The 17,109-nt window shown below is 58.1% G+C and overlaps 3 protein-coding genes across 5 annotated transcripts; 2 read left to right on the top strand and 1 right to left on the bottom strand.

Moving 5' to 3' along the window:
* The first annotated feature begins 885 nt into the window (after positions 1–885).
* Positions 886–5,726, top strand: UBE2T (ubiquitin conjugating enzyme E2 T). 2 transcript variants are annotated; one of them, XM_082296056.1, is made up of 7 exons: positions 886–968; positions 1,705–1,980; positions 2,514–2,583; positions 3,274–3,379; positions 4,000–4,098; positions 4,478–4,558; positions 5,414–5,726. In XM_082296056.1, exons 2-7 carry the CDS (start codon positions 1,875–1,877, stop codon positions 5,537–5,539), a joined length of 588 nt encoding a protein of 195 aa, XP_082152182.1. In that variant the 5' UTR covers positions 886–968; positions 1,705–1,874; the 3' UTR covers positions 5,540–5,726. The 2 variants fall into 2 exon arrangements, with proteins under 2 accessions (XP_082152182.1, XP_082152183.1); XM_082296057.1 differs by having other exon boundaries at positions 4,000–4,139; positions 5,414–5,540.
* A 786-nt stretch (positions 5,727–6,512) lies between these two features.
* LOC309581473 (tetraspanin-18-like) lies at positions 6,513–8,946 on the bottom strand (the record flags this gene model as incomplete). Its single annotated transcript, XM_082296094.1, has 7 exons — positions 6,513–6,560; positions 6,918–7,001; positions 7,248–7,427; positions 7,519–7,617; positions 7,861–7,935; positions 8,451–8,645; positions 8,890–8,946. 7 exons carry the CDS (start codon positions 8,944–8,946, stop codon positions 6,513–6,515), a joined length of 738 nt encoding a protein of 245 aa, XP_082152220.1.
* A 1,311-nt stretch (positions 8,947–10,257) lies between these two features.
* Positions 10,258–17,095, top strand: ADIPOR1 (adiponectin receptor 1). Of its 2 annotated transcripts, XM_082296201.1 has the most exons (8): positions 10,258–10,331; positions 10,468–10,709; positions 11,346–11,462; positions 12,123–12,294; positions 13,252–13,438; positions 14,472–14,659; positions 15,862–16,055; positions 16,353–17,095. In XM_082296201.1, the coding sequence occupies exons 2-8, from the start codon at positions 10,536–10,538 to the stop codon at positions 16,479–16,481; spliced, it is 1,161 nt and encodes a 386-aa protein (XP_082152327.1). In that variant the 5' UTR covers positions 10,258–10,331; positions 10,468–10,535; the 3' UTR covers positions 16,482–17,095. The 2 variants fall into 2 exon arrangements, with proteins under 2 accessions (XP_082152327.1, XP_082152328.1); XM_082296202.1 differs by lacking the exons at positions 15,862–16,055; positions 16,353–17,095 and adding an exon at positions 15,042–15,266.
* Positions 17,096–17,109: the final 14 nt, after the last annotated feature.

Here is a 17,109-nt window from a genome sequence, read left to right as displayed (position 1 = left end):
CAACCCCTAGGTTCTTTTCCCTGCTTGAATACTCTCGATGGTAAATACGGTACTGGATACAGCTTTGATGCAAGCAAATGGCATTTTGAGTCAAAGTAGGAAATAAGTCCCAAGCCCACCCAAGTGTAGGGGCTTGACTGGGGCTTCTACTGCAGCGAGTTGAGAACCACCCCCGAGAGTCTCTATCCATGGGGAGGGAAGTGGGGTGCGGGTCTGGGGCCGGGGCTTCAGCATCCCCTGCCCGGGCCCCTCAGACGGGCGGGCAAGTGGCGAGGAGGGAAAGAGGGAGGGCGGCCCCTGCGCCAGTCCCGCAGCAGCTGGGGGCGAACGGCCCGGCCTGGTCCCCCACCTCCTCCCTGGGGTGGCTCCCAGAGCCGCCTTTACCTCCTTCCTGCGGGGCCGGCGGGCGCGGCGCCGGTGCCTCGCCCCACGGGGCCGGTTACACAACGCCAGGACGGGCGGGTTATGTAAGAACCGTTCCCAGCGGGGCCCTACCCCCTGTCCGCGGAGGTTTAACGCGGTTCAGGGTGGGACGGTCCCAGGCCCGGAGTGTCCCAAAGCCGGGGCTCCGGAGGGTCGCGGAACAGCCCCAGCCCCGCTCCCGCCTCCCCACCGCAACTCCGGGCGGAACCCCCCGAGCGGGTCCCAGCGAGGGGCGGGGCGAGGGTTCCCGCCCGCAGCGCTCACCCAATGGCAGAGCTTCGATTCGGATGAGGGGGCGGGGCTGGGCCCTGGCACAGCCCAATCAGCTCCCGAGCTGCGGGCCGGGGGCGGGGCTGGGCGCCGGCACCGCCCAATCAGCTCCCGAGCTGCGGGCCGGGGGGCGGGGCTGTCCGCCAGGCGTCCGCCGTTGCCAGGGGATAGCGGAAGTCCCGCCCCCGCCGCGCGCCGCCTCACGGGCCTGGGGGGCGGGAGCGCGGGGCTCGGTCGTTGTGGGTCGTTAGTTAATTAGAGTGAGGGGGTAATTAGTAAGTAGAGAGGGTGGAGGTCGTTCCGAAGGGATTGTGTAAGGGCTCTGGCAGGGATGAGGCTCTGGGAGGTTGTTCCTATCTGTGGGAAGAGGGGTGCAGCTCTTGTCCGGGTGCGGGGGTAGTTAGGCTGAGGGGTTAATTAATTAGGCTGATGAAGGGGGGTGAAGCGCTTTTTCAGTGGGGATAGTCAGGCTAAGGGTGCAGTGAAACTGAGGGGTGCTCGGGCGGGGGAGTCCGTGCTAGTGGTGCCTGAGGGAAACGATAATCCCTGGTGGGGGAAGTTAGGCCTAGGGGGGTCCCCCATCCTCAGCGTGGGTGGTAGGGCTGTAGTGTGTTATCGGGACAGGTTCCTCTCAGGGCGGGCTGGCGGGTGTCCCCATGGCCCTGGCCATGGGGGCTGGGGAGGCAGAGCAGACCCCTGCTTTGGGGGTTTGCTGTGGCCAGGAGTGGCCCATCCCTGGGCAGCTTTCGGATTCCCCCTGCACAGGAAGGGGGAGATGGGGCCTTGGGGTGGGAAGGGGCACTGATGGGTGGCTCCAGCAGGGCAGCGCGTACCCTAACCATGAAGGGACATGGCTGGTCCTGGGGCAGATGCTACAGTTCCATGAGGGGTTTAAAGCCTGGTCATGGCCTCCTAGTTCCTTAGGGTTTGTTAAATCCCAGGGTTTATTAGACTCAGCTGGGGACTGAGGAGATGGCATGGATTATAAAGAGTCTCATTCTGCTCCTCCAGCAGGTGCGAGAGCAGCTCCAGGAACAGGTTCAGCTTCTTTGTGACTGGTATCACATCAGGATAACAGCTCAAAACCCACATCTGTGGCCAAAAAAAATTCTCAATATAAAGTGGTATTTTTAAAATCCGGGTTTGTCAGGAGTAGAATCCGGTGTCAGAGCTCCAGCACCATGCAGAGAGCCTCGCGGCTGAAGAGGGAGCTCTCGCTCCTGGCTACGGAGCCACCTCCGGGCATCACCTGCTGGCAGAACGGGCAGCTCGATGACCTGCGGGCACGTACGTACCTTGGGGCTTCCCAAAGGCAGGGCTGGGCTGCAATTTGCTGTTAGGTCTGTGCTTGCTGTGTGCTCTGGCCTTTATAGGCTATGTGGAAGTGTGGGATTTTATTTTCCTTTAAACACAGCTTGGCCTGTGCCTTGGCTGGTCTGCCCTCAGTTTAGATGCTGTGGAGGGGAGCTGGTCTCACATAAGATGACATTTTTTATTCCGGGATTCTCCCCTGTGAGGGTGGTGATGCCCTGGCACAGGTTGCTCACAGAAGCTGTGGCCGTCCCATCCCTGGGAGTGTCCAGGTTGGGTGAGGCTTGGAGCAACATGGGATGATGGAAGGTGTTCCTGGAACTGGGTGGTCTTTAAGGTCCCTCCCAACCCTTAACATTCTATGATTCTGTCACCTGAGCAGCTCTGTAACTGTGGGAGGTATGTGGGGACTGCTGTCAACAAGATGATCTTGAAGGTCCTTTCCAACCCAAACCATTCTGTAATTCTGATTTTGGTGTAATTCTTGTATTTTCATCTTGCTCCTAAAGAAATTTTAGGAGGTGTGGACACACCATATGAGAAAGGAGTATTCAACCTGGAAATCATAGTTCCTGAAAGGTAAGTGGGTACCCGTGTGAGGGTGGGGAGGCCCTGGCACAGGGTGCCCAGAGCAGCTGTGGCTGCCCCATGCCTGGAAGTGTCCAAGGCCAGGTTGGACGGGGCTTGGAGCAGTCTGGGACAGTGGAAGGTGTCCCTGCCCAGGGCAGGGGTGGGACTGGATGGGCTTTGAGGTCCCTTCCAACCCAAAGCAGGCTGTTTGGTTAAGTAGTTGGTGTAGTCCTGCTTTCAAATGTGAGTAAACTGCTGTAATGTATTTGCTGTAAATGCTAACATGTGGGTTTTTCCTTTATCCTCCCAACAAGGAATGGGGTTGAGACCCTTTTTTTTTAAGGAATGCAATTTTCCCAGTGGCTGATACACTTATTTTGCATTGAACATCAAAGATGTGTGATTAAAAACCTAAAAGTGCAATGATAAGACTTTTGCCTCATACTGTCTCAAAGCTTTCTGGAAAGAGCTTGTTCATCAGTACAAAGTTTCTTACGTTGTTCCCTTGTGGAAGTCTATCCCGGGAAGTGCTGGTCAGACACAGCTGGAAGCAGCAAAGGCAGAGCACTGCCTCCAAAGATTTATGGGGAAGGGTGTCATGTAGGGTGAGAAGAGGAAGCTATGGCGTTGCTTGGGTGGCAAAACAACTGGCCTGCAGATATAACAATAACTTCTGTTTCTTAATGCTTGTGCCTTCAGGTACCCATTTGAGCCACCAAAGATACGCTTCCTGACCCCCATCTACCATCCCAACATCGATTCTGCTGGGAGGATTTGCCTGGATGTTCTTAAGTTACCTCCGAAGGTAAGACAGTGCTTGGGTGTGGGTAAGTGAGCCTGGGCAGGATAATGACCTCCTTATCTGCTCCTTGTAAAAGCCTGATTGAATGTCTGTTTACTCCTGACTTATTTACAGGGAGCAGGGAGTGAAGTTTTTGAGTGGCATCTCATTTGTTTAGAGCCAGAACTTTATGTTCTTTGTTCCATATAAGTTTCCAAGGTTTTAAGGATTGGAGTCAAAAGGCATTAGGTCTGAAAATGAGTTGCCCCAACACAGCAGAGATCCAGCCCACAGAATCATGGAATCTCCTGAGTTAGAAGGGACATGCAGGGATCATCGGGGCCATGAGCTGGATTTGCACAGGACAAGCCCAGAGTCCCACCGTGTGCCTGGGAGCTTTTTCCAAATGCCCTTTGAGCTCTGGCTGCCTTGGAGCCATGACCACTGCCCTGGCTGTCAGCTGGGCTTCCTTGGAGCCTTGTGTTGAGAGTGGGCCTGGTGTGTTCCATGGGGCATTAGGTGCTGGAAGTCCAAGGCAGCTGTGGGCAGGTTGGGTTGAAGTGCTGCGGGTTCTGAGGTGTCTCTGGGCTGCCATGTGCTGGTTTCTCTCTCTGAGCTGCTGCTCTCATCCCATTTCCTTACAGGGTGCATGGAGGCCTTCCCTGAACATCTCCACCCTGCTGACCTCCATCCAGCTGCTGATGGCAGAGCCCAACCCTGATGACCCTCTCATGGCTGACATCGTATGTGAGCTCCTCTCCCTCTCTCCTGGCCATGGACACAGGTGGGGAGGGAGTGGGGGGCTGGATTTAGGCTCAGCTTCTGCTTCACTTGCTCTGGATTGACACACTAGGAGTGTGGCCTGACCTGGATCAGCTGGGGTGTCCCTGGGCTTCCCTGAGGCAGCTGAGGCCAGAAGAGATGGTCAAGATTTTGTCTTCAAGCCATTCTCTTCAGTGCAAATGGCAGCATGAGTTCTTCAAGCAAACTAAATGGATTTTGCACTTTCTGCTTGTTGTGGTTTTAGTGTGGTTTAGGAGTCCTAAAGCCAGACTTGGTGCCAGCTTCTTGATGACAGGTATTCAATCAAATCTCTGTCTTTGTCTTGCTCTTCCCATTTAGTCGTCGGAGTACAAGTACAACAAGCAGCTGTTCCTGCTCAACGCCAGGGAGTGGACTGAGAAATATGCAGGGCAGCTGAGAGTAAGGACCACGCTTTGCTCACTGGGTGTAGCTCCCTCTTGGTCTACAGTCCTTTTGTCTCAATTTCCTTTTCACAGTTGCTTTGTTCTGTCTTTCCTCCCCTTCTGCTCTGTGTTTTGGATCTGTATTTAATTTCATCATATTTTTTTAAGCTCATTACATTCTCTCCTTCCAATTAAATGCTCATTCACTAATAACTGCTGTGCTGCTCAAGGAGGAGGGGCAGATGGATAAACCTTTCCCAGGGATCCTGCAGCCCTGTTCTCCCTCATCTCTGTTCCCTGGTCTCCCTATTCCCTGGTGGAGTGCAGCCTTCCTCCCATCACCCTTCCTCTCTTCCTGCCTCCTTTCCTCTCCCTCACCTCATGAATGAGTTTCCTAAAAATAAATCACACTTAAGCAGATCAAAAACTCTGCCCAAAAATCAGTTACCTTTGGGCCTTCTGCCTTCCCTAGGTGCCTTCCCTCCCTGCACCTTGTTTGGATAACACCCTTGCTGGGATGAGGCTATCTTCCCTGCAGGAGCCCTGGCAGTTGTGCTCACTGCTCCAGCTCTGAACCCGTTTCCAAGTTCACTGTGGTTGTCAGGAGGGCACAGAGTGAAGCCATCCCTGCACCAACACACAGAGCCCTGGAGCAACCCAGCTCCTCTGTGTGTGTGCCACTGCTCTGCTCAGTCATCCTGCTCTCCTGTCATCCCCCTTCCTAAAAACCCCAGCAGCGGGAGCAGAACAGCAAAGGCTCACTGCATGAGAGCCAGAGTACAGCCAGCTCTTACCTTGGTGGAGCACAGGGCATTCCAATGGCTGTAAAATTAAATTATTCACAGCTCTTTTATTTCTTGGGTCATCACAGGCTTCCAAGCCTTTGGAAGAGAAAATCATCCCAAGTGAAACAAGTGCCAGCAGTGAATTGACCGCACAGAAAAGAAAAGGGGTTAACATCTGCAGGAAGGAGAAGAAATCCTGCCCAGATTCCTGAGGGGGTTTGTTCTCTTGGGGCTGTCACTGTCCCCTTCCCCTCACACAGGTACAAGGAAAGAGTCTGCCTTTAAAGGGCTGCACCAGCTTTGGGTTTCTGTTTCCTTGCATGGGGTTGTGGTTTTTTGGTTTTTTTTTTTGGTGAAAAGTTCCATTATATTAATAAAATATGAAGCTTTTATATCTATTTTTCCATTTTGTTGAGTGGAGGTTTTGGAATATTTGAAAGAAAAGGAAAACTGGAAGCACCACTTCAGCTTCCAATTCCCAACTTTCAGAGACATGGGAATAGCACCAAGTAGTTCAGTTTCTATTTTCACAATGGGCTGAGAGCAGGAGCTGAGCAGCAGACAGGTCAGAACCAGCTGCTGGGAGTCCTTTCCTGGGAAAAGCTTCGTTTTCCATGTAACCTCAAGGGTGAAGTCATTAAACTCAACTCTTACAACCCTGGCTCTCCAGAGCAGTCTGTTAGGTTCCAGTTGGACCATTTAGGATAACCTGGATGGTGTCTCGGCTCTGTTGTGACTCCAGGAGGTGGCCAGTGACAAGAACCAGCTCAGGGCAGGGGAGGAAGAGCCCAAAAGATTCCCGGCGATCTGGGAGTGGATGGATGTGGAAGAGAGCGGGATGTCAGCGCTGTGATGTGCAGGGTGAGGAGCACGAGAGGACTGGGCCAAGGAGGACAGTTCTCAGTACTTCCAGGGATGCAAAAATGAGGGCTGACTGCAGCTCGCAGGGGGAGCAAGTGCGGTGCTCAGCCTCTTGCTCTGCAGGTTCCCTGCTGGGAATTTAACCCATGGCCTGTCCCTGCTCCCAGAAGGGTGAGCCAGGCCCACCTCTGGAGCAGAGACAGGACTCGGCAAGGTTCCCAATGCCTGGGAAGTGATGGAGCTCAGTGATGAGCTGAGTCTGATGGGTGAGGAAAGGCTGTGTCCTCGGCTGCTCCCAGAGCCCCGAGCCTGTCCCTGTCCCACTCAGTCGAAGTTGTAGTAGAGGCAGAAGGCGAAGAACATTGCGAAGATCTGGAATGGCAGAGGCAGGAGAGGGTCAGCCCCATGGCAGGGCTGGGCCAGGCCAGGCCTGGCTGTGGTTGGAAGCAGAGAGGGGCTGGAGCGTCCCTGGCCTGGGACCATTGCTGTGCCCCTCAAGGGGCCTGGGCCAGCTGTCCTGGTGCTGCACAGGGACACCAGGGCAAGGAGACCCAGGGGGAGCAAAACAAAGCCTCCCCTGTCCCTTCACCTGCCCCATCTGCAGTGGAGAGTGGGCTCTGTACCCTGAGACAGACCTGAGCCCCTTTGTGCTCTCCTTGCCTGCTGAGCAACCCCCCTGCCACAAAGAGGGGACCCTCTGCCTGCCCTGTCCCCAGCCCCCCTCATTACCTCAATGCCCAGCACGACCAAGCTGCAGGTCCCAGGGAGGGAGATGTACCTCTGCAGGGTCCTGCCGAAGGTGGAGAAGCAGCCCTGGGGCAGGGAGAGGAGGGAGGGGCTCTCTCATGTTCCCTGTGGCCACGGGGAGCCCAGAGGGGGACTGGGGGGGGGGGGGGGGTCTTCTCTGTGGCAGGACGAGCTGAGGACTTTGGGAGCCCCTGGACTATGGAACCACAGCCAGGCACTGTCCCAGGCTCCTGTCCCTCATGCTCTGCTCTGCGAGCCTGGGAAGGGCTGAGGCTGAGACAGGGACACGGACACAGCAGAGCTGTGCTGTACCTGCTCGTGGATGTAGCCAGGGCTTCTGTCCTGGCACTGCTCCCAGCCCAGGAGCTCTCCTGCCTGCAGAAGCCCATTCCGGGCACAGCATGCCCGTGGCCATGGCGTCCCTGGGTGCAGCTCCTGGAAGCGGGAGCCGTTCCCAAAGTCTTCAGGTCCTAAAACGCCACAACACGAGAACTGGAACAGAAGGGAAACACCATCACCGTGCTCACCCTTGGTGGATCCTGTGTGTGCTCCACACACCCCCAGGAGCCTTCCAGGTGCTCACCGTGACCATGAGGGTGTTCCAGGCTGTGGAGAAGAGCTCAGCACCCTCATCCCCACCATAGTTCCTCCTCAGCTCAGACAGGAAGCGCTCGGGTTGGACCTGTGGGATTGGTGCCAGGGCTGGGACTGTTCCACTCTGCTCAGCACCAGCTCCTTTGGAGGGGAGTTGGGCACCCAGTGGACTCCCCCCTCCCCCCGCCTGCTTTGAGGTTTGTGTTGTGGTGCTGGTGATGGAGGTGAGGGGAAGGGTGTCCCCACGCCAGCCCCAGTTGCCTGGTGGGCTCTGAGCCATGGCCATGGTGTGACAGAGGGAGGCTGGCGACCCTGGGGACGGTGCCAGTACCTGTTTCCAGTGCACCAGGAAGAGAATGGCCCCAGCAAGCTGCATGAGGAAGACGAGGCTGACGAGGATGAAGAACTGGAAGGCAGCAGGTGAAGGAGTCAGAGACCAGCCTGATCCCACAAGCAGCTTGCTCACATTATCCCTGCCCTCCTCTGCACCAGCCCTGCCTGTGCCCTGCATCCTCGAGACGAGGGATGTGTGTGCAGCTCCTGGGAACAGATTCCACATCTCTGACCACTGTGGCTGCAAGGCAGGGGTCAAAAACAAGCACCATCTGCAAGGGACTGGGGATGCTGAAGAAATGGGGGTGTTGGTGCTCAAACAGGCATTTCTGCCCCTCACCAGCAGTGGGGATATCTTGGAAATGCCATGTGGGGCAAGCCAGTGGCTTCAGAGAGAATTGACCCCACTTGGTGGCTTTATAAATCCTCTGGGCTCTAAATCGAGACTCACAAGATGGGGAGTGGATGGCAGGATGTATTGAGGATGAGGAACACCTGCATCCCCCACCACCCTCCCGCCCATGACTCCTGCCCCCAGTGCCTCTGCCCACATCCTGCAGCCCCTTCCCACCCATCTCCCTCCCTCACCAGCAGCAGGAGTGGGCGGCTCCTGCGCAGGGCCCCGCAGCAGCCCAGGAAGCCCAGCAGGGACAGGGCGATGCCCAGGGCCAGCAGCAGCCACGCGCCTGCACTCAGCACAGCCCTGGCGGCCACGATGTCCTGGAAACCAGCCGGGTCCACGGCCACCCAGACTCCCACGGCCACCAGGCATGTCCCCCCAGCCTGCAGGGGGAGGTCCGGAGATGATCATGGGGTTAGGGGATGTCCAAGGCTTGGTCCTCTCCCTGGGCTGGGTGTCACCCACCCGAGTCAGATGGAAATGGCAGCCCATGTGGATGGGGGATGTTTGAACCCTTGGTCCCCTCCCTGGGACCGGTGTCACCCACCCCTGAGCCAGCTGGAGATGTCGCTCCCCAGGCACAGGTTCTCTCCACCCCTGCACCCCACGGGGCCCAGGTGGACTCACAAACACCAGCACGTTGAAGATGAACATCAGGTACTTCATGCAGCTCAAGACACTCATGGGGACACCAGGAGGGGGGACACGGCGGTGTTCGTCCCTATGGAGGGGAGAGCAGAGCCCTGGCCACAGCCAGCCCTGACTTGTCCTGGACCCCATGGCTCCAGCAGAATGTGGGGGGATGCAGCCTCCCAAAATTCCCAGATCATTTTGTATCCCTACCATCTCCCATGACACCCCAAAAAACCTGTTTCCTCTCCAAATTTGTGTCCCCTCCCAACCCCATGTCCCCTTCAAACCCCATGTCCCCAGTCCTATGTCCCCAGTCCTATGTCCCCTCCAAACCCTCTGTCCCCACCAAATCCCATGTTCCCTATAAATCCCGTGTCCCCTCTAAATCTTGTGTTCCCTTCAGCCCCCACACCACTCACCCTGTGGGGACAGCGGGTGACCCAGGTACCTCCAACCTTCCCTGGTGCTGCCAGCACCTAGATAATATCACGAAGGTCAGAAAATCCCTCCCCCATTTCCACTCCAGCAGCCCCCAAGAAACCCCTTCCAGCGGCGAGGACATGAATGATTGATGGGGAACAGGATCCACCATTGTGCCAGCGGCAGCCGGGAGTCTCCGGCTCTTCTCAGCCAAGGAAATGAAACCTGTGGGCAGGGAAAGACGAGCCGCCCCACCAGGCCGGGGTGACCTCGGCCATCAATTATTGCTGTGGCCATTCGGGGAAGCCCTCAACAGCCACACACGGGACCCGTGGGCGGGCAGGTGGGGCTGTTGGGACACAGGGACATCCCAGATGGATCACTGGGTCTGTTCCCTCTCGTTGCTGACTTTAGGAGCTCTCTAAACACAGAGTCATGTTAGAAAGGAGACCTTATTTATTCTGCATCAGGTGCAACGAGGAGGTTTCCACAAATCAAGCACACCAAGGGGCAAAAAAGTTAAATCTTTTCTACAGTAAAATTTACATGAACCCGCCTATCTAAAGCATATTCTTCGCCTGCCTAATGCATATTTATTTTGGTGATGTGACTTTACCCAATGCTTGAAACACAAAGTTCCGGGGCAGATAATTCAACTCGAAGGCATCACGCCGGGGACGGTTCCGGTGTCACCGCAGCCCCCGAGGGGCGGTCCCGCCGCTGTCCCGCCGCGCCAGCAGGGGGCAGCCGAGCGCGCGGCCACAAAGCTGCGCCGGGCGGCCAGAGCGCCTCCCGCCGGCCCTTCAGCCGGGCGGCTCGGCCAATCGCAGCGGGCGGCGGCGGGCGGGGCGGGAGAAGAGAGAGACAGACAGCGGCCTGGACCAATCACAGAGCGCCATTCCCAGGGCGGGGCCCTGCGGGAGCGTGGCCCCGAGGCCGGAAGCGGCGCTGCGCGTTCCCGTTCCCTCAGCGTTGCTTCCGGTGCCGCCGCCGCCGCCCGCGGGATGTAGCGGCCGGTGAGGGACGGGCGGGGGAGCGGGGGGTCCGGGCGCTGCCCGGGGCGGGCGGGGCCGCTGCTTCCACACCACCGGGGAGAGCCCTGCCGCCCGTTCCCCCGGTTCCAGTAACTCTGTGCTTCTTCCCCCCACCCAGCGCGGCGGCAGAAGGACGCGGAGGGACCTTCACCGGCTGCCTCGGAGCCGCACGGAGCCGCCGCCCCGATGGCGTCCCGCAAGGCCCCCGCCGGGGCGGGCAGCGGGCTGGCGGCCGCCGGCCGGGACCGGGACCGGGAGCGGGAGCGGGAGCGGGAACGGGAACGGGCGCATCTGGAGCTCGCCGAGCTGGGGCCGCTCCTAGAGGAGAAGGGGGACCAAGGAGGCACCGGCGCGGCCAGCGTGAGCCCCTCCGAGACCCCCGCGCGGCCGGGGATCCAGAGCCCGGCTCAGGCTCCTCGCTCCGCCCCCGCGGCTTATCCCGGGAACCTGCCCGTTATCCCATTAATAGCTGGGGGAGTACGGCTCCGTGTCGTTCCTCGGGCCGGTCCCTGCTCCGAGCCGCCCCAAACTCTGCTCCTGCCGAGCAGGCGTGGAGCTGGGATAGTCCGGGGGTCACCGGGATCGCGGTGTCTGTGCCGGGTGGTCCCAGGGTGTGTCCAGTGCCCCAGCATTTCCACAGGGCTGGGAATCACCTTCCCGCACCCTTTTCCGTCTGGGCAGAGCTCGAGCTGTGCCGCGACCCCGAGCGTTCCCAGCTCGGAGCCGCTTCTGCTCGGCTGGGCCGGCTCGGGTTTCCCGTTCCAGCCTTGGTTGTAGGGATGAAAATCCCTGGCGGTAATCCCGCCTTTCGACAGGATAAATCTGGGATTAGCCCGCCCCGGGTGGGTCAAGCAGCAGCGTGTTGCATAAACGAGGGTGACCGGCGGGTCCTGCCCGTCCCCTCGGAGGGATGAAGCCCCAGGTGCTTTCAGAAGAGCAGGGATGATTCCTCTCCTGGGGGCTGGAACGGCTCCTTCCCGGCTCTTCTCCCCGCAGGCCGAGGACCCGCCGTGCCCGGCGGCCCGCGAGGAGGAGGAGGAGGTGGTGCGGGTGCTGACCCTGCCCCTGCAGGCTCACCATGCCATGGAGAAGATGGAAGAGTTCGTGTACAAGGTACTGGAGCCTGCGGCGATGCCCCGGTCCTGATTTTGGAGCAGATTCCCCAGTCCCAGGGCTCGGGGTGATGGGATGTGTCCAGATAAAGCTCCACGCGGCCGCAGTTGGCTCCAGCTCTGCTCCCAGCAGCGTTTCCCGGGAACGGTGTAGGATGGGGCTGGCCGGGATGGGGGCTGGCCCAGCCATGGTGGGTGAGGATCTGGGAGCAATCCCGCTGTTCCTGCGGGCCTGGGTGGGGCCCGGGAGCACCGCAGGGGTGTCACCCGGTGCCTGCAGTCACTGTGGCTGCTGTGCTTCTTCCCTGATCAAACGGGAATTACCGCAGGGAACAGACTGTGGGTGTGGAAGGGTTAAAGCTGAGGGTATGAATCGCCCCTGACTCCCTGGAATCACTCCCTGGGGCGACCAGGAATCACCCCCTGGCTGGGCTGGGAATCACTCCCTGGGGGTGGGGAATCAGTCCCTGGGAGGACCTGGAATCACTCCTTGGGGGGCTGTGGGGAGCAAAGCGCAGGATGGGGGTGGCTCACAGGGGGTCCCACAGGGCACCTCATGTCAGAGAAGCCAAACTTCCTCTCCCCAGGGAGCATCCCAGGGCTGGGCTGTTCCCCGTGCATTTGGGGCTCTGGGCTGCCCTGATCCCCTGGTGTGTTGCAGGTGTGGGAGGGGCGCTGGCGCGTGATCCCCTACGATGTCCTGCCCGACTGGCTCAAGGACAACGATTACCTTCTGCACGGGCACCGGCCCCCCATGCCCTCCTTCCGCGCCTGCTTCCGCAGCATCTTCCGGATACACACCGAGACGGGCAACATCTGGACACACCTGCTGGGTGACTGGGGCAAGGGGCAGCTCTGGGGCTGGAGGGGCTCGGACCCTGCATTAGGGTCAGGACGGGCTCGCTGCTGGGTCCTCTCCGTGCCCGGGGCTCCCTGTGTGGATCCTGTGCATGCAGTAGGATCGGACATGGAGTGCCTGGAGCTCCTGGAGCCCCTTGGGAGAGAGGGACCAGGGCTGGGCTCAGCCACTGCAGGAATGGGATGAGGAAATGTGTCCTGGACAAAACAGGGAAGCCTCAGAGGATGTTCCTCTGAAATGAGTCTGGAGGAGGCCACAGAGATCCTCTGGGGGCTGGAGCTCTTCTGCTCTGGAGCCAGGCTGGGAATGCTGGGAATACTTAGCCTGGAGACGAGAAGACTTCAGGGAGAACTTAGAGACCCTTCCAGTGCCTAAAGGGGCTCCAAGAGAGCTGAAGAGAAGCTTTGGACAAGGGCAGGGAATCACAGGACAAGGGGGAATGGCTTCCCAGTGCCAGAGGGCAGGGATAGATGGGATATTGGGAAGGAATTGTTCCCTGGGAGGGTGGGGAGGCCCTGGCACAGGGTGCCCAGAGAAGCTGTGGCTGCCCCTGGATCCCTGGAAGTGTTCAAGGCCAGGTTGGACGGGGCTTGGAGCAGCCTGGGACAGTGGAAGGTGTCCCTGCCCATGGCAGGGGGTGGGAATGAGATGAGCTTTAAGGTCCATTCCCACCCAAACCCGTCTGGGATTCCATGACCCTGTGAAACACAGGGATGCTCAGTAGCTCTTTGCCCTGTGCCTGCCCCTTCCCCTGACCCCAGCCCTGCTCGTTTGCACTAACAAAGGCCTCAGCCAAGGACCCACTGTGGGCCACTGAGCACCCCTGGGATACATCCAGGACCTCCCAGAGCATGGCCAGGGCTGTTCTCATTGTGGCTCTGCTGAACTCTCCCACAGTCCCCCTGACTTCCCGCTCCGTGTGTTCCTGCAGGCTTTGTTCTGTTCCTCTGCCTCGGGATCCTGACCATGCTGCGGCCCAACATGTACTTCATGGCTCCTCTCCAAGAGAAGGTGGTGTTTGGGATGTTCTTCCTGGGAGCAGTGCTGTGCCTCAGCTTCTCCTGGCTTTTCCACACTGTCTACTGTCACTCGGAGAAGGTCTCACGGACTTTTTCGAAGTGAGTCAGCATGAGTGTGGTTGTGTGGTCTCCTGGGAGGTTTTTGGGTTCTTGCAGCACTTCCTCTTGGAAAGCACTGCATTCCCAAATGTTTTATCCTTGGGGGAAGGGAGCATCCACCCAATCCAGCGTGGAACTGAGGGGGAACCACAACAGGGTTCTGGAGGGCTCTGCCTGAGCACCTTAAATCTGCCAGGTCAGGGGTCTCAGGTGCATGATAAAGATCCTGGGGCCCTGCAGCTCCCAAGGGAACAGGACCCTGGCTCCCAAGGGAACAGGACCCTGACTTCCAAGGGAACAGGCTCTGTGCTCCCAAGGGAACAGGCTCTGTGCCCCTCGTAGGAGTGAAGTGAGGAGGAGTCTCGCTCTCACTGGGCAGCTGGGGGCCATGGCCAGTTTGGTAGGTCCCAGTTTACTGGATGCTTTTAAAAACCTCTATTTTGGATCCAGTTTGGACTGAAACCAAATGGAAAGAAGGAACACAAACAGGATTCCCAGCAGAGTGGGAAGGCTGGTCAGTGGTTTGTGCCTCTTCCTGGGCTGCTCCAAGAGTCAAGCTCCCGTCAGCCTTCGCAGTGAGGCTCTCAAGTGACATTCTGCTCCCACATGGCTATTAAAGGCATTCATTTGGGTGCTGCTTGCTGGGAATCTTGCCCATCCCCTTTGCACAACCCCCAGAGACCCCATGGGATCCTGTCTCCAGAACAAACCCAGCAGGAATGCCTTCGTGTTCCTGGGAAGGCAGTGGGGGAAGTGCAAGTGCTGTGTTTTGGTGGTGAGATGAGTGGAGGATCACAGATCCATGTGCTCAGGGATTTGTTCCTGGTGGTTTGAGCTCCAGCCCCCTCTTGCCCCTCCCCAGCATTCCTACATGCCCAGGCCCTTCCTCCTGTCGCACCTGGCCCTGATGGGACCCCAGCACGCCCCTCCTGCCTGTGACTGCACTCAGGTGCAGGCTGGGGAGTTCCCACACATGGAGAGGGTGGATTTTGGGGCTCACCTGTGGCTCTCTGTCGTTGCATCCTGGCTGCAGGTTGGATTATTCAGGAATTGCACTGCTGATCATGGGGAGCTTCGTCCCATGGCTCTACTACTCATTCTACTGCTCCCCACAGCCAAGACTCATCTACCTCTCCATCGTCTGTGTCTTGGGTATCTCTGCCATCATCGTGGCACAGTGGGACCGATTTGCCACGCCCAAGCACAGGCAGACCAGAGCAGGTAGGAGCTCCCTCCTCCCCCGAGTCCTGGGAGGCACTTTGGGCAGATTCCATTTGGGAAAGACTCTGGGCATCTGGTGGGTTCATTCCCCCTGAGCAGCACAGAACTGCAGGGAGCAGCCTCCTGCCTTCTCTTGCTGTGCTGGGGATTCATCTCCTGAGCAGAGCCTGGGGTTTGGAGTTTAAGGATAGCCCTGGGCAGGCTGGGGCTGTGCCTTTTCCACCTTCCCTGGGAAGCAGTGGCAGCAGGAACCTGCAGCTAGGGCACAGGAGGAAGGCATCCCTGAGCTCTTCCCTGCCAGGGACACGCTGGCTGGTCCCTGCCTTCCTGGGGGTGGAGTGGGGGGCTGCCTCCAGCCCCACACCCCAATTTACCCCCACAGCAGGTCCCATCAGCCTCTCTGAACACCAGAAGACACGTCCCTCCCCAGCTCCCAGGGGTCCTGAAGCAAATGTCTGTTGGAGCACTGTCTTGGCTACATGAGTGAGGAGAGACCACGCTGAGCCAGAGGCCACCTGAGAGCCCTCAGATGAGGGCACGGGACAGGCAGGACTCACATCCCCATGGCTCCTCCCCACTGCATCCTGTGCCCCCAGGACGAGCAAGATCCAGCTGGGTGCCACCCAGAGCCTCTCCAGGCCAGTGTCACTGTTGTGCCACTTGTTCTCTGCCAACTCAGCAGAGGCCAGAGTTGAACATTTCAGCTGCTGCTGAGCTCCTTCCTCAGGAGCTCCAAGAAATTAATTTCCTGGAAGCGGTGGCTGTGTTCCTGGTGCAATCCAAAGGGCTGGCACCTTCCAAAATGTCCATTCCCATAGCCAGGAGTGGGAGCTGCTGCAGCCCTGCATAAGAAATACTGGGTGGATTCACCCAGCGAGCACAGGGGTGCTTTGCCTGGGATGTGGAGCTGTGGATCCCTCGTTTTGTGAAGGATAAGGGCCACGAGGATTGGGGAAGTTTAAGGAGTGTTTGGACAAAGCTTTCAGGCACAGGGTGAGATTGTTTGCGGGTCTCCTGTGCAGGGCCAGGAGTTGGACACAATGATCCTTATGGGTCCTTTCCAGCTCGGGGTATTCTATGAATCCAATGAAGAAAAGCTGCTTCCTTAACACAGGATGAGGGATCAAGGGGAGTTGGTGGGAGGAGGAGCAGCTCCCCCTCCACACTGAGCTCCTTTCCCTGACCTCCTCTCTGGGCCACAGGCGTGTTCCTGGGGCTGGGGCTGAGCGGGGTCGTGCCCACCATGCACTTCACCATCGCCGAGGGCTTTGTGAAGGCCACCACGGTGGGGCAGATGGGCTGGTTCTTCCTCATGGCCGTGATGTACATCACAGGCGCTGGGCTCTACGCCGCCCGCATCCCTGAGCGCTTCTTCCCGGGCAAGTTCGACATCTGGGTGAGTGTGGGGGTGAACGGGGTGTCTGGGGGCAGCTCTGGGGTCAGGAGAGGGGGCATTGAGTGGCTGGAGGTGGGGGGTGTCCTGCTGTGCCTCAGCACATGCTGGCAGGCAGACCTTGAACAGGTGTTGGCATGGGCAGGGCAAAGTACAGGGTGGGAATCACTGCTGGGAGCGACAGAGCGGGGGGCAGAGGGCAGAGGACAGTCCTGGAGCAGCGAGGAGGAACAGGAGGAGGTGTTGACAGTGTTCCTGTCCCCTTTGGTCTTGTCTAAAGGCTTTTTTGCTTCCCTGCAGTTCCAGTCTCATCAGATCTTCCACGTGCTGGTGGTGGCTGCAGCCTTTGTCCACTTCTACGGGGTGTCCAACCTGCAGGAATTCCGCTACGGCCTGGAAGGGGGGTGCACAGACGACTCTCTCCTCTGAGAGCACCTGGTTTTAGTACAAGCTTCCTAAGTGCTTTTTAAACTCTTGTCTTTGCTAAAATCAAAGGAAGACTCAAAACCATTTGGGGTTCTTGGTTTTTTTTTTTTTAAAGAAACAAAAAAATAAGAAACTGATAAATCCTTCAGCAAAGTTGTTGACCAAATCCTCACCCCTTTCCCCACGCACTGCGCTGGGGCTGCAGGGGGACTCCCGCCTCCTCCAGACAGTGTTTTAGCTGCACCGGGATCACCTGCTGCTCTGGCAGCACAGGGAACAGCTCCCTGCTCCTGCACAGCCGAGCACATCCTGCTCCTCACGCACCAGGAGTTCTGCATATCCCCCATGGCAGTGCCTGGCTGGGGCAGCCCCAGGCATGGGCACACACTCATGTAATTTAAAGTTTTAATTGTCCTGTTTTGTTTTGTTTTCCTTGACAAAGTAATGTAAACATAAATGAAAGAATATTTAATATTTAATACTAAGCTTTAAAATGATGCGCTGCCGCTGCAGTCCTCAGCTCCCTCACTGTCAGGAGGAGAGAGGAAGGACAGTGGTGTAGGGAATGTAGAGCTGCTGTAGCTGATTGAAATAAAAAGGTCAATAGTTCAGTGTCACCGCTGTGTCCGTG

Source organism: Coloeus monedula, assembly GCF_965178545.1.
Source record: "Coloeus monedula genome assembly, chromosome: 23".
In the NCBI taxonomy this organism is placed as follows: Eukaryota; Metazoa; Chordata; class Aves; order Passeriformes; family Corvidae; genus Coloeus; species Coloeus monedula.
This window is presented reverse-complemented; position numbering and strand designations above follow the sequence as displayed.

Excerpts from the sequence above, each read along its gene's own strand:
- UBE2T (XM_082296056.1), top strand. The coding sequence starts at position 1,875 with ATGCAGAGAGCCTCGCGGCTGAAGAGGGAGCTCTCGCTCCTGGCTACG. Across the intron at positions 2,584-3,273 it reads GAAATCATAGTTCCTGAAAG|GTACCCATTTGAGCCACCAA; the intron begins GTAAGTGGGTAC and ends TTGTGCCTTCAG. Across the intron at positions 4,099-4,477 it reads ACCCTCTCATGGCTGACATC|TCGTCGGAGTACAAGTACAA; the intron begins GTATGTGAGCTC and ends CTTCCCATTTAG.
- ADIPOR1 (XM_082296201.1), top strand. The coding sequence starts at position 10,536 with ATGGCGTCCCGCAAGGCCCCCGCCGGGGCGGGCAGCGGGCTGGCGGCC. Across the intron at positions 10,710-11,345 it reads GAGGCACCGGCGCGGCCAGC|GCCGAGGACCCGCCGTGCCC; the intron begins GTGAGCCCCTCC and ends TTCTCCCCGCAG. Across the intron at positions 13,439-14,471 it reads GTCTCACGGACTTTTTCGAA|GTTGGATTATTCAGGAATTG; the intron begins GTGAGTCAGCAT and ends TCCTGGCTGCAG.